The sequence below is a fragment of the Odocoileus virginianus genome, chromosome 29 (assembly GCF_023699985.2).
Source record: "Odocoileus virginianus isolate 20LAN1187 ecotype Illinois chromosome 29, Ovbor_1.2, whole genome shotgun sequence".
NCBI lineage: Eukaryota > Metazoa > Chordata > Mammalia > Artiodactyla > Cervidae > Odocoileus > Odocoileus virginianus.
Window position 1 is genome coordinate 30,050,232 of NC_069702.1, and position 15,480 is coordinate 30,065,711.

Consider the following 15,480-nt stretch of genomic DNA (forward strand, 5'->3'; position numbering starts at 1 on the left):
TCACTTTCCTTTAAGTTCCTTATCCCTCTGTCTTCTCTGGCTATGTTTTCTTATGTTCCATGCATGAACCCATTTGTTTTTTCTATTTCTCCAGTTGTTATACCATTAATAGGGGGCTTTGGAAGGTTTATGTTCCCAGTGCCTGACTCCCTACTTTAGTGTGACAAGGTGACCAGAGAGAGGAGGACTGGGGCCTCTGGTGAAGGTTCAGGGTTAATGCTGTGGCAGATGATGAGCACAAAGTAACAAAAAAAGGTAGAATGATGATTGAATAATACTATAAACCTAGCTGTGTTTGGAGAATATAATAAGTAGTATTTATGAGAAGTAAGATTGAATTACTCAGAAAGTGTATGGTTCTTTTGATGGTAGTCAAGCTGGTTCAGAGTTATTGTCAGGACTGTTTATATTATAAGACTCTTTATGTTATAATCCATGAAGGTTTCCCCAGTGGCTCAGCAGAAAAGAATTTACCTGCAATTCAGGAGACCAGGGTTTGATCCCTGGGTCAGAAAGATGCCCTGGAGAAGGAAATGGTTACCCACTCCAGTATTCTCGCCTGGGAAACCCCATGGACAGAGGAGCCTGGTGGGTCATGGGGTTGCAAAGAGTTGAACATGGCTTAGCAACTAAAGAACAAACAATATTATAATCCACAGCCTCATGGGCTAGTATGAATGATGGAAATGATGATTACACACCAAAGAATGCACTTGAAATTTTATTTTCAGAGGGAAAGAAAAATATTTCTATAACTCAGAAAGAGTAGGGAAAGTATTTTAAATAATCATCAGCTAAGTTTGTATGAAACCACCATATAAACCCAGTATATTCAATATAAACTAACAGGGAGAGTATAAATAATTCAGGAAATACTCTGAGATTTGTCTTATTGATGGGCCACTCCAAACATGCTGGTTGTATAAAGTAAAGTGGTAGATATGAAACTGTAGAAGATAGATTTTCCAGTTCAACCTGAAAAGGAAAACAGAATACTATATTACCTATAGATCTATATTGAAGAAACAATGTATGTCTGTATACAGAACCCACACATACTCATCCATACTAGTTTAGCAGAATGTTATTTTTTTTTTTCAAACTTTAAAATTTATTTTGTGTTGGAGTATATCTGATTAACAATGTTGTGGTAGTTTCAAGTGAACAGCAAAGGGATTCAGCCATGCATATACATGTATCCAAAATGTTATTATTTGTAACTATTATTAGTTAATATTTTCTAGTGCTCAACATTATAACCTAGAACATTGTAGGATTTTAATAACTATTTGTGAAATAATTTAATGTATGAGTGAAAACTGATAGCCAGTTTCTTTAATCCAACAAATAAAAGTAGTATTAATATTTATATTTATTTATAAAGTGGTAAATATTTACACTTCAGCAACTTTGAAGGAACATTTAATTATTCTTATTTTCTAAATAATTTGTTACACATAAAATGTTATTGCTTCCTGCACCTAAAACCCTTTAATGTAATTGAACTCTAGATTTTAATAAAACAAAATCCTTATGCAAAATGACCATGGGCTGATACATTAAGAAATTGCTAAAATTATTAAATTCTTTAAAACTGACTTGCATTTTTGGTTTCTCTGTTTCTTTTGTCATTTTCCTATCAGTTTGATACCTTTTTTCCCCCCCCTTTGCCATTGCTTTGCTTAGCCTATTTCTAATTATCTGAAAAGACTTACTTTAGGACTTATGTTTAATGCATCACTGGATCTTTTTGTACTACCACATATTTCTGATGTCTCTAACTTGGCATCTGGCACCTTGTATAGCATTTCTGTGACTTTGTCTAGAATAGAGCTTAATGAGGATAAGTTTGGTACCTTATTTTTGTCTCCTTCATTTCTCCTACATTATGGAACACATGATCAATTTTTTTTTAATGTAGAATAAATATATAAATAGTGATAGCAAAGGGAATAAAACTATTTATTAAACACAACTGAATATTCAGCTCATATTCATAATAGTTATTATTTTTTTTCACAGAAATTTATTTTGCAAAGTTGTCTAATTCTTTTCATCATTCAGAGAGAAAAAATGATATGACAAAGCAAATCAAGTTTGTGACAACATAACCTGAAGCCAAAAAAGTGTTCTAAAAAAATCCCCTAGTTGGACTTTTGTTGTAGCTTAGCATCAATAGTGGAGTGTTTGAGTCCCAGAGCTGGAAATCTGCATTGGATTCTTGGCTTTTCCACTTTTACATGGTGATTGTGAACAAGTTATTTAATTTCTATGGGGCTCAGTTTCCTTAGGAGAAGGCAATGGCAACTCACTCCAGTACTCTCACCTGGAAAATCCCATGGACGGAGGAGCCTGGTAGGCTGCAGTCCATGGGGTCGCTAAGAGTCAGACATAACTGAGCGACTTCACTTTCACTTTTCCTTTCATGCATTGGAGAAGGAAATGGCAACCCACTCCAGTGTTCTTGCCTGGAGAATCCCAGGGACGGGGGAGCCTGGTGGGCTGCTGTCTATGGGGTCACACAGAGTTGGACACGACTGAAGCGACTTAGCAGCAGCTGTTTCCTTATCTCAACGTGGCTAATAGTATTGCCTATGTAGGTTTTTGTGAACATGAAATTTAATATAGGCAAAGGGCTTAGTATTGTGACAAGCATTGCAAGGCCTCAATAAATCACTACTACTGTCACTACTCGTTTCTCTGAAACCTACTTTGTCCCATCACAGGACACATACAAAGAACAAGAAATCTGGAGTGAGACAGAATGCTGAGATTGGAGATAACTTATATACTGCAAGGACAGTATCAAAAAAAGAAAAAGTGACTACACAAAAAAGCAACATTGATGTATACTTGTTTCCTTTACTGTTCATCATGGTTTTAACGCAATGTTTAAAATGTCAAAGAGAATCACTAGGAGAAGTAGGTTTTATGTGGTTAAAAAAAAAATGATTTTTTTCCAGAGAAAATAATGCTTGCCTTAAACTAACTTGTGTAAGAAAACTTTATATTGTATACCTTTCACCAAACTGAAATTCTGGATCTGAGCTCTAAGGTGACAGGTTAACATCCCTGTGGCCATTATGCTTGTGACAATTTCCACCCAGAGCTCTTGCTTCTGACTGAATTTATCATCAGCTATAGAGAACCTTCTCTATAATTTATTTTCAAAATATGTATAAAATGCATGCAAATATACAGATCACTTACATTTGTGAATCCAAGAGGTATAAGCAAAATTTAAAACATTTCATAAACCAAGTATGACTTAAAGTTGAAGCTATATACTTCCCAAGTGGTGTTAGTGGTAAGAACCTGCCTGCGAATGCAGGAGATGTAAGAGACATGGGTTCGATCCCTGGGTCAGGAAGATCCCTTGGAAGAGGGCATGCAACCCACTCTAGTATTCTTGCCTGGAGAATCCCATGGACAGAGGAGCCTGGTGGGCTACAGTTCATAGGGTTGCTAAGAGTCAGACATGACTGAAGCAATTTAACACGTGTATATATATTACTTAATATTAGTCATCCTTCACACAAAAATCCCATTTACTGTTTAAATTATAAGCCTGAAGTTACTTACCATAACCAGGTAGAAGCAGTTAATTCAAGAATCTTAAAGGTATTTCTTCAAAAGAAAATGAAATAACATATTTTAGCTAATTGCTTATAATAACAAACAAAAAGAATATTTACAACTCTGTGGAAATATTTAGAAAAATTTTTGACACATTATACTCAAACTACAGATACTAAATTCTTATTTTCTCTAATCATGGGAAAGATATCATTAAATGCTATGTATATATCCAATAAAGTAAATCATATTAAAAAAATCCATATAAATGAAGTGACTTGCCCCAAATCAAAAGTTTATTTATGTCAGGTCTTCTGGATTCCAATCCTATATTTTTATATTAACTTATTGGTTCTCTAGGTTCAATTTCCTGCTCTCTCCCTTATTCCTTATGTTAAAATATATTTCCTCAGTCACACTTTTTAAAAAATGAAACAAAGGAGAGAAATGTTAATTAGAGTTTGGTCAGGCTACTTTTTGGGATTTCAGATACTTTTGTGAAATGGAAGTGATATTCTCTATGCTGACCCACCTTCAGGAAATGCTATAGAATCAACTGAAATATTATAAGCAAATACTTATGACATTTAAATCCAATGCAAGTACAATGTATCATGATAACTATTTCTTATTGTAGCTCTATTCATCCTATATGATTTATAATTCAATTTCCAGCCTAGAACATTTATTTAATTTTGTCTTAGCTTTTACTTTAGAACTTAGAATTTCATTTACATATTTCATTTCCCTATCTTATTTTTATTACAAACGACAACTCGATTTTTAAAACTCAAAATAAAAGGGAGAACTCACCACATAGGGAATAGCATTTGTCTTAGGTTGAGTCCATGGCTTCATAGCTTTCTGATACTGATAAACAGTCTTGAGATACTGGGGCCAGGCGAATTTCTGGTAATACTGGCTGATTTTTTTCTAGGACAATTATAATTATTCCATTATCCCATGTGTCAGAACACCTGGACCTAACCAAATAAAGTTTTACTTGGATAAATTCTAAATGATACCAAACAAATTTAAGTGAAGTAAAGTTTATTCATATAAAATTATGTTTACTTTTATAAAATAAACGGTAGGTTTAAAAATATTCTTTGGTTATTTCAAATTCTAATGCCAAAATGCTTAAGTGGAAAAAAAGAAAAAAAATGTGTAAGAAGGCAAGGGGATAATTTCTTAACAGTGTCTTAGATTGCAGCTTCTTTTCCATATCTCGTAGAAATATCTTAGTCCTTAGAGTCATATAGAATGTGTGATTTAACTCAGTAGAATCTGTGACACTGAGCCAATTGTTAATCTCTGAGTGTCATTTATCTTGTAGAAGTAAATGAATTAATATATTGCCTGTCACCTATTCTGTAATTAAATATCCCTCTACTCTGTGTTCTATTTTGAACCATTTATATGGGTACAACTATAGATTATTATAGAGATTAAACATGGTGGTATCCGTCTTCAGGATAATTTCCTATTTTTACAAAATGAAAAGTCAGTGAGTTTTTAGAATGACTGGTTGGGTGGATACATGGCAATAGTACAACTGGTACAATGGAAGAATGTTTTTGAAATAGTTTTCATAAAGTATAAGGAAGACTTATAGAAATTAGAATTTGTTTTAAAAAGGTGAGTATTTTTGATTTGCTTTGTTGTTGTTGAGAGGATTGTGGTTCAGTGGTGTCCAAGCTGAGTCTGAATGTGGTGCAAATGTTTGTATAAAAATTTACCAGAAGATTTAGGTGATTCTTTTCTTCTTCGGTCAGTTTAGTTTTCTGTTAATAATAAAAATAAACTGCAATAAATACAAAAGCAAATATTATAGGATAGCATGCAATTAATTTTGTTTGAAGGGAAATTACTTACCTTAGTGAAAACTTCTGTTGATTCCTTTAGGAAAAAAAATGATCAGCTTTACTTGAATAGCCCACCAGTAATTTTGTCTGTATCATTACAGTAGAGAACTAGAGCTAATTATTTTTAACATTTCAAGGCTAAATCACTGCTACCAGGTAACAAAATGCTATTTTATAGAAATTTATTATGAATTTAATGAGTTTGAATATGCACTATCAGAGCATTCTCTGTGTCCATATGATAATTAACTGAAAATATGTTTTGAGTTTCCATTTATGTATATTATTCATATAATGTCAAATTCTCATCAAGTATAGCAGATGCAAAGCAAGGGAGTGGAGGAGAAATGGGGAGAGAGAGGGAAAACTAAAACAAAGCAGGCTCCTGAGGCATGTAGCCAAGAATGCATATCCTTTCTGGCAAGACCATTGCTTTTTTAATGGCTGTGCCTCCTTGCATGCTGAGTCACTTCAGTCCTATGTGACTCTTTGCAACCCTATGGACTGTAGCCTGCCAGACTCATCTGTCCATGGGATGCTCCAAGCAAGAATGCTGGGATGGGTTGTCATGCCCTTCTTCTGTCAATCTTCTTGACCCAGGGATCGAATCTGTGTTTCTTGTCTCCTGCATTGGCAGGCTGGTTCTTCAGTGCTAGCACCATCTGGGAAGCCCTTTTTAATGGAGTTTCAACCCCAAATTGAAAGAAAGGGTAAGGCATGCTCCTAAAGCTCTCAAGGAGGATGATGTTGTACTGTGCTTCAGGCCACAAGACTGTGGGCCGCAATCCATGTTTCATCCTCTTCTGGGACGTCTTCCCATTGTGTTTTTCCTCTTGACTCATTCTAACACAGCAAGTGTTCTTGTAACTGTGATTTACACAACCCATGACCAAATCCAGTGTTCAACCCCCTAGACAACCAGGGAGGCTCAGGGTAGAACTATGGTGAAGGTAATTGACGATGTTTATTTGGCATTGGCTTATTTTAAAAATGCCTGTTATCAATGAATCGGGGTCCAGCTGAACATTATCAAAAGCATGGCTAGAACAGCTACTCAACCCTTTGGATATACTTCCTTCCAGATCTCTAAAATGACTCTGAATCTGTGTATTTTTCTTACATGTGTTTTTCTTTATTTTATTGGCTATTTTGATGTGGCTCTGTTAAAAAATTAGTGATACCTAATTTGCTTAAAATAATTAACAGCAGAAAAGTGCAATAAACTAGTTGGTTGTTTATTTTAAAAGTATATTTTTTCTCACTGGACTAACTACTAGAAGATTCTTGTCGAAATAAAAAAACTAGTCAAAATTTGGGGACCAAGATAATTGAATTCTTAGCAGTAGCAATATAATTTTAATATTTGTGGAGTTTCAGTTCTTTCTCATTTTACAAAAAGAATAATAGTACAATAGGTAAAAAGAATTGAAGTAAAATATCTAGTTCAAAAATAGTAAAAATTTGATTTAAAAAAGAAAGAAGCAGTGAAAATAATATAAAACTTTTGTGATATAGAAAAGTCTTGCTCACATGGAAGGACTTAACAGAAAGAATTTAAGACAATTGAGAGGAACAGAGTTAAGTGTTGGAGAAAAATCATATTTTTAAATAACTTACAAATATAATTATTTTATTAAAAGCAGGATGTTTCAGATAGGCCTAATTATTGATATTAGATTTTGAAAATATTAATTAAATATAGCTTCATATAGAAATAACATCTTACCATATCAACAATCTTCTCTGAATTTTCCTTAAAAAATGAAAGAAGAATTAGACATTTAATTCCCACTGTATTGTCTATACATAATTTCCTTTGACTATATTTAGAAAAATTCCTCTTTTATAGAGAACAATTCAATTTATTTTTATTGCCCTATAAATCGCTGTTGTATCCCAAGAGTCTAACATAATGTAAAGGGCATGCTGCTGCTGCTGCTAAGTTGCTTCAGTCGTGTCCAACTCTGTGAGACCCCATAGACGGCAGCCCACCAGGCTCCCCAGTCCCTGGGATTCTCCAGGCAAGAACACTGGAGTGAGTTGCCATTTCTTTCTCCAATGCATGAAAGTGAAAAGTGAAAGTGAAGTCACCGAGTCTGACCCGACTCTTGGTGACCCCATGGACTGCATCCTACCAGGCTCCTCCATCCATGGGATTTTCCAGGCAAGAGTACTGGAGTGGGGTGCCATTGCCTTCTCCTGTAAAGGGCATAATCTGCCTAAATGCATATTTCTTAAGTGAATTATGAATGGCATATCTCATCAGTAAACCAATAAATATGTAAATACATTTTATCTGACTGGTATGCATAACCACCTTGTCTCCTGATTATGCAAATAAATAATATTTTATAACTGTAACAACATAAAAAGTAATTTCTTAACTATATTTAATGTAAGTGGTTTTGCTTTGCTTCCTGGGAGGAGTTGGCAGATACCTTAAGAAAAAATTGAAATGATACATTTTAGTCTTACTTATGAAATTGCTATTTCTCTTTTCTCAAATATTTTATTCATTATGAAGTAGGAATAAAAGTAGGCAATTTCTTGTGTGATGTGAAAATGTGTTTAATTATGTGTGATGTGCAGGAAGACCCTTGGATAACAGCAATTTATATGCATCTGAATGAATTTGAGTTCTTATTTCAGAGTTCTTATTTCAGAATAATACATTGGATTTCTCCCACTCTGTTTCTAAAATGTAAGATCTATACCAGGTGTCATGGTGTGATAGAAATATTAATGGTGAGCTATAAAAAAAGAAGTAGTAACAGCATTTTGGCAAAGTATACTAGCACAGATCCAATCTTTGTATCCTTCAATGTGTACATTTTCGTTCTGCCTTCCTCAGGTTTTTCTTAGGGATCTAAAGTTCCAATTTTCCAATCAGAAAAAGTTTCTCAATTTTCATATAAATCCAGTTTTTGCTTAAGCAACTGCATCAGAGACTGTCTAATATAGTGTATAATAAGTGAATAATATCTTGCTAGTTACCAGATTATTGCCTTTGTAGGTAAATGCCTTACCTCACTGGTGGAGAGCTGCTCTCTGTTCTATATCAAAAAAAAAAAAAAAAAAAAGGGACCATGAAAACTTTCATTATTTATTTCCTGTATGAGAAAACATTCCTTAAGATAGACTGTTTTATGAAAGAAAATGGTAGACAGAACCTGGAACCTAGGTAAGTTACTTCATTTCTTTATATTTTCTTAACAAAGCAATCTTTTTGTTACATGAAATTAATGATTACTATCTGTTCTTGCCTGGAGAACCCCAGGGACAGGGGAGCCTGGTGGGCTGCTGTCTCTGGGGTCGCACAGAGTCGGACACGACTGAAGCGACTTAGCAGCAGCAACAGCATCTCCTCTTAGAGAATTGTTTGAGAAGCCAAGCAAAATGATATAGAAGCAAACTCTTAGGACAGATATGTTCAATTTAAATTAAATTACTTGTCACTATGGTTGCTATTGTTATTTGTTATTATATTGAGCTATTTTTGTTTGTGATTTAATTTCTGGACTATAAGATTTTTGCAGTTGTTCTACTTTCTAAGTTAAAACTTCTCTTGTTGGGACATTTTATCTCTAGATATTTTACAAATCTTTATCCTGAACTCATTCCTCACCAAAAACAAAAAGAAAACCAAATAAACAAGAAACAACATATAAAAAAGCAGCACTCACCACAGTGGGAGTAAAGGGAACAGCAGTTCTCTTAACCTGTTCCCATGGGTTCATAACAATTGGACCTTGATACAGATACTGGAGATACTGGGGGAACTTCTGATAAAACTGACTGATTTCATTCTAGAGAGAAAGAAAATTATCAATATTTACTCCTATTGAATCTTCTCTGTGTCAAAAGTAGACTATAGAAGAACCAAGTTTCTTATAACTTTATTTAATTAGATAATTTATGCAACATGGCAAATTTACCTAACAAGGGTTGTTTAGTATAGTAACATAGAATTTTCTGTAACTGGGATGGAATGAGTTATGTGAACATTTGGAGAAGAAGCAGCAGTACCATGACTGTTTACTTGAAATTATAGTTTGTATGAGAAATTTACCAGTATTTTCTGGTAGTGCTTATCGTCCACAGTAACCTTAACTTCCTGTTAAGAAAACAAAACACTTGCTATAAAAATACACAAAAAGAAAGCAAAGCTGGGCGATATGAATTTCATTTTATTTGAATGAAAATTAGTTACCTCTGTGGCAACTTCAGCAGATTCCTTCGGGGAAGAAAAGGAGGATTAACTTAACTTGCATGATTTAGTCTTAGCATTGTACTAGAGTAGAAAGGGCAATTCATTAAGTATATTTAGAGTCCAAGCTACTACTACTGAGAAATTACAGTATTTATTAGAGATTCGATAAATTGAAAATTCAGAGTCCTCAGTTTCAAAGTAATAACATGTAACTGAAAACATGTTTCATTTTAAAGTTTTCATCAATTCTGCATTATTCATTCAATATCAAATGCTTAGGAAGTGCAGACAGGTGACAAATAAGTTTACAAAGTCAGCCTAGTGAGATGTGGCAAAGTGGATCCAACATACCCTTTCTAGAGGACACATTGCTATTTATTGGAGGCCATTTGCTCTCCATTCCAGACAGACCCGTGGCTTAGAGAAACAGTAAATCAGACTTCCTAGATGTTAAGTAGGAAGTCTTCAGGCTATGCCTCAAGGCTCTGAGCCAAGGCTTTGGTTCTCCCTTTCCCAGACACCTTTCCCCATTGTGCTCACTGCTTGGGTATTTCTATCAGTACCAGAGCATGTCTTTCTTTCTTTCCTCTGGAGTCAGATATTTGATATCTCTGTGAAAGAACAGCCATGTACACCAGGGTGTAGATAGTCACTTTCCAGTCTCCCCAATATGACATTAAGTTTGGGTAAATTATTTCTCCATTGCTCACCCTATTTGTGATGTTAACAACAAATTACTACATACTGCTGAAAATCCATTTTGGATGAACTTGCTATTTGATGTTAAAAGAAAAGTTCTCTTACCTCACTAGATGAGCTGATAGAATATTCCTTGAAAAAAATAATATATACAATATAAATCAGGTTACCAGAAGAAATGCAAACATTATTCTTTGCATGTTAATGTTTACTTGGGATATGTCTCCTATTAAAAACACGATCATTAATATGATAAGTTAAAAGGATTGAAATAAAAGCAATGCAACCAGGCTTCTTGGCTGCTTGTTTTTAATCATCTTTAGCAAATAAGTGGAAAGGATAAAAACAATCATATATTTAAATGTAAGTGGCTCAAGAGAATACACAGTGGACATTACTCACGTGGACAGGGAAAAACTGTCATTTTGAAGCAACTTATAAATTATTTTCCAGTTTACTAAAAAAGGAAATTTAAACATGTTCCCATATGCCATTACTAATTTTAGAGTATTAAATATTGGTAATATGAACAAAAATGTGTTCAAATATATAAAAATTTCTCACCTCTTCATTTGCATTCCTTACAACTTCCTTAAAGAGAGAAGAAAAACAATTAGATGTATTTCCCCACAGCATTGCTATACTATTTTCTCCTGAATATAAAAGGAAAAATTCCTCTCTCATAAAAAGATGCATTAGACTGGATTCACTTTCATTATATGAGTTTTGTATAAGTTATAACAGAATTTCCTATTTGATGACAGTGGTATTTATTGTTGTTTACTGTGTTTATTGTCAGTGAGTCTCATAATTATTATTGTATTCCTAGAGACTAAGATAATGTTGGGGACATAGTTCTTGTTGAATAAAAGATTTGTCAAGTGAATGAATGAATATACAAGATAACTTTAGGCAAGGCATGAATACATTTTTCTTTCTCATTTTAATAGTCATTACTTATTATGTATTAGGAAAAATATATCACTAGGCCAAATGACATGCATTAGGAAGCAAATATATATTGTTTCTGTGATAAATTGATTGAGTCAGTTTTAAGAAAATATTGCAACAGAAAAAGAATTTTAAAAAAGAATAAGATAAGTTTGATACTGAAAAACACTGAAAGATAAGTTCTTCATTCTTCATAGAATCTGGGAATCAAATGTGTTAGTTGATTCATGCAAAGATATATTTTCTTCATTTAATTTAGTCATAAAATTGAGAAGACTATAATTTTGGTCTCATTGTTTAAAGAAAATCTTGGTTTTCAAATTTGATTGATTTGAAATATATTTTCCAAATATAAGTTAATTTCAATGTAGTTCTGATACTATAATATTTTGCTTCACATTATGCTGCAGATGTGAAATCAGTGTATACCTTGCAGGATGTGGAGCAAAGGTTCTCCTAAAAGAAAACAAAGCCAAAAGGATACAACATTTATTGAAGTGTAGTGTAATATTCTTGAGCATACAATTATAGCAAAGAAATATGATTTTGTGATTAAGAGAGTACAGAATTAAGGAAGAAAAGTAAAGATGATGAATCTTTAACAAGAAATTCTTTCAAAGATATTCTGCTCTAACATTGTGGCTCAAAAACGGCTTTCAAATCTTTTCCCAGAATTCCTTTCATTAGTATATAGCATTTTAAACAAAACAATGAAAACATCATCGTATTCAGAATCACAAACATAATTCTCTTTTTGACTGAATGAGAAAGTGATCGATGTTTGATAGAAAAGCTGTCTCATCAGTGGAAGATTAATAGACTAAAGTAATCAAACTTTACCTTGCTGGGATGAATGGCCATATTCTTTTCCTGCTTATATGTCTACAAAATAAATAAATTTATTTTATAACTATGATTAAATAAAGTTAAAATATATTATATTTGATTTAAGAATTTGGTACTTACTTCCTGGATGTTGATAGATTCCTTAGAAAAATAGAGACAATATTACTCATTTACCTAAATTGAACTCATATTAGCTTAATAATATATTGATCTACAACCATTATCCATGGGGTAGATAACATATTAGTCTTTACCTGAATTACAGAACAAAATTAACTGAAGTTTCACTGCCTCTACATAACTATTATATTTCATATACCTAACTCATTTTGCATTGTGCTTTGGGTTATGAATATCTGAATCAAAAACTTTCCTAAGTATCATCCACAGCGAAGAAAGAATAGGTTTTCTATTTCCTCTGTACAATTGTCAGTGTTCTTTTTCATTTAGTATTATCACATTTTTTTCTTCTGTATTTTTAAAAGAGATTAAACATATCACAGGAAAACAAGAAAATGCTTAGGTGACACCGGAGGTGGCTGTGGGAACCTGTTATGTACCCATAGCTGGAAAGTCATTTAGGAAGTAGCATGTAATGTGGCTCCAGAAAAGCTTTAGTCCTTTTTGCAGAAACATAGAATGGATTTCTGTCACTGTACTCACAAAATATTCATCATGACTTGTGAATATATGTCATTAATATTGAGACATCTTCAGAAAAAAATGTACTAATCTAATCTTGGTGATTTGAATGTGTAGATTTTTGGTTTTTATTCCTCTCTATATACCTTTTCGCTATGGTTGCACTTTCAATTTTCTCTAATTCTATATTTCTAGACTCACTGGTGAAAAATTATGTTAAAGACAATAGTTCAGGGCATATTCTGTTTTTACTAACTGAAAAGATTTTCTGTTGATACTAAAGTATCTTACCTCACTGGAGGAGACATGTTCCATCTTCTATAAACAAAAGCAAAAACAGTTTTCAGTTTTATGGTAGATTTAAAATGCCAAGATATCTCACTATTTTGTTTTGTTTTTATCATTATTCCTGTTGTTTTGATGGCAAGAGAATTTTAGGAATTTGTTTCTGGAAATGCATGATGTTTAGCTGAATTTTTCATTATTATTATAATATATATCCTATAATATTACCAGCAAATCATTCTGTACTTCAAACAGATCCTTTTTATAGCTTAATGTAGTTCTTGCTTTTAGGAAGTGTTGGGTTCTTAGTTTATCCTATCACAGTTTAAAATATAATGTATATGCACATGTGCTACAGAATCTTAAAGTGTTTAAAATACCATGATATTTTGTTTTATTTAGTTTTTGTTAATTGCTAGATTTAATCACTCTTAAGGGAAAGATTGAGGACAATTACTGATTTACAGAGAAGAGTAATTAAGACTAGGAGATTATAAATAAGAAACAATGAAACTTGGTGTAAGATTGACCACTGAAGCTTATTTTATCTTATATTCACCTAACTGGAATTCTTACTGTAGCTAAGCTCTTGGTTTGGCTTTAACTTTAGGGACTAACAGAAACTTTACAAGACTGATGTGTGAGGTGTGGAAATGGAAAGGAAGCAAAGAACTCTGGTCACCCTGATGATACGGTACATCTGAAAAGTGAAAGTTAGTGAAAGCATCTGACTCTGCGACCCCCTGGACTGTATAGTCCATGGAATTCTCCAGGCCAGAACACTGGAGTGGTTAATCTTTTCCTTCTCCAGGGGATCTTCCCAACCCTGGTATTGAACCCAGGTCTCCAGCATTGCAGGCAGAGTCTTAAGCCACAAGATTCTTGAGCCCCAAGAAAAGCCCAATCTGAATTAAGTGAGAACTGGGCATGGGAGAGGTGTTGGCAGCACAGGCTGCAGGATAAGGGAAGAAGCCCAGTTGCTCCTGAGGGAGCTAACAGATTACATGCCTGTATCTTCAAAGCGCTTCATGTGAAGCATCTAGTCCTTCTTTATCATTGTATGATATGAATATTTCTATAACATTCTCACTAGAAGATGTTGCTTTGAGAAGTGAAGGGTTGACTTTGCATTAGGTTATCTGGCAAGTCATTTTCAAATGTTGTTGCTGTTTAGTCTCTCAGTACTGTCTGACTGCAACTCACGGCCTGTAGCCTGCCAAGCTCTTCTGTTCAAGGAGTTCTCCAGGCAGGAATACTGGAGTGGGTTGCCATTTCCTTCTCCATGGGATCTTCCCGACCCAGGGATGGAACTGGAGTCTCCTGCATTGCAGGTGGATTCTTTACCACTGAGCCACCTGTGAAGCCCAACTCCTAAAGTTAGCACTGTTCAACACATCACTGTTTCCTATCAAAGCATCATTGTTGCTGAGCTACTGGAGTCAGGAATGAGGAAATTCTGACATGTGCTTGAGAGATGGTTTGGGAATCCACATTTTCTCTGTGACTCTCCTGAACTTTCAAAGAAGTCCTTGTTATGGTTTCATGTTTCTTACTTTTAAGAAGTGATTCTTGGAGTGAAAATATTTCCCCAATAAATTCAAATGTTTATGAAGAAAGTGTATGCTTTTTAACTTAGACCTAAAAAATCTTTCCAATCCTACAAGGAGAGCACTTTAGAAGTGGTATTTTTGTCCATCTTCATAACTTACATAAGGCAGGGCCAAGGCCATCTTTGATTATAAGTTTCAAAGTTTATGCACTTCTCTATTCCCTGCTGTCTACCCCTGACGTTATCCTCATAAACAATTTAATATCCTTATATTTACATAAAATATTCTCATCTGTATCTTCTTATACTTACATGCTTTGCAAGGGCAACAGCCAAAAGGCAGGTAAAAATGAAGAACTTCATGTTTATTTGGTCCTGTGAAACAGATAAGAAGCTAATTAATAACAGTTTTACTCTCCTTATAATCACATTTCCTCATTAATTATGTATTAAATTATCTTCAGATAATTAGAAAAGGGCAATGAAGACTGATAAAAGCAGATTCATTGAGAAACACATGATTTGAATACGATGAGTTCTTTACAAGAAGAAATTAACACAACATAATGTAAAATCTTAGTTTCTAAATTGTGGAGGATCATTTGGGTATACCAAATTAGTGGCATAAATGACCCTATGTATAAATGGCTAATTTATTTATTAATTTACCCACTTATTCAATGACTACTTGCTGTGTCAGGTACTATTTCAGACAAAGATACAGTGATGAAAAATAATGATGTTTATACTAATAATGCCATATTATTTACAATTCTTCTTAAATTTTATGGAGAGTCATATCAGAAATGCAAAAAACAACAGAAATCATTTTAAAATCAGATTCCAGGTGAGCCAAA

The 15,480-nt window shown here is 33.7% G+C and overlaps 1 protein-coding gene across 1 annotated transcript; it reads right to left on the bottom strand.

The window, feature by feature from the left end:
- Window positions 1-970: 970 nt before the first annotated feature.
- Window positions 971-14,986, bottom strand: LOC110124825 (alpha-S2-casein). Its single transcript, XM_070458014.1, has 17 exons — window positions 14,936-14,986; window positions 13,081-13,107; window positions 12,268-12,288; window positions 12,142-12,183; window positions 11,731-11,757; window positions 10,915-10,941; window positions 10,456-10,482; window positions 9,652-9,675; window positions 9,511-9,555; window positions 9,125-9,247; window positions 8,468-8,494; window positions 7,168-7,194; window positions 5,452-5,475; window positions 5,316-5,360; window positions 4,390-4,509; window positions 3,019-3,154; window positions 971-975 (listed from the first exon to the last, which is right to left on the bottom strand). Exons 1-17 carry the CDS (start codon window positions 14,984-14,986, stop codon window positions 971-973), a joined length of 798 nt encoding a protein of 265 aa, XP_070314115.1.
- Between the last annotated feature and the right edge of the window lie 494 nt (window positions 14,987-15,480).

What these genes read in the sequence shown, in the direction of transcription:
- LOC110124825 (XM_070458014.1), bottom strand. Translation starts at nt 14,986, where the DNA reads ATGAAGTTCTTCATTTTTACCTGCCTTTTGGCTGTTGCCCTTGCAAAG. An exon ending in CTGTTGCCCTTGCAAAGCAT is followed by an intron (nt 13,108 to 14,935) that starts GTAAGTATAAGA and finishes TTTTGTTTATAG; the next exon opens with AAGATGGAACATGTCTCCTC. An exon ending in AGAATCACCTAAATCTTCTG is followed by an intron (nt 4,510 to 5,315) that starts GTAAATTTTTAT and finishes TAATTGTCCTAG; the next exon opens with AAAAAAATCAGCCAGTATTA.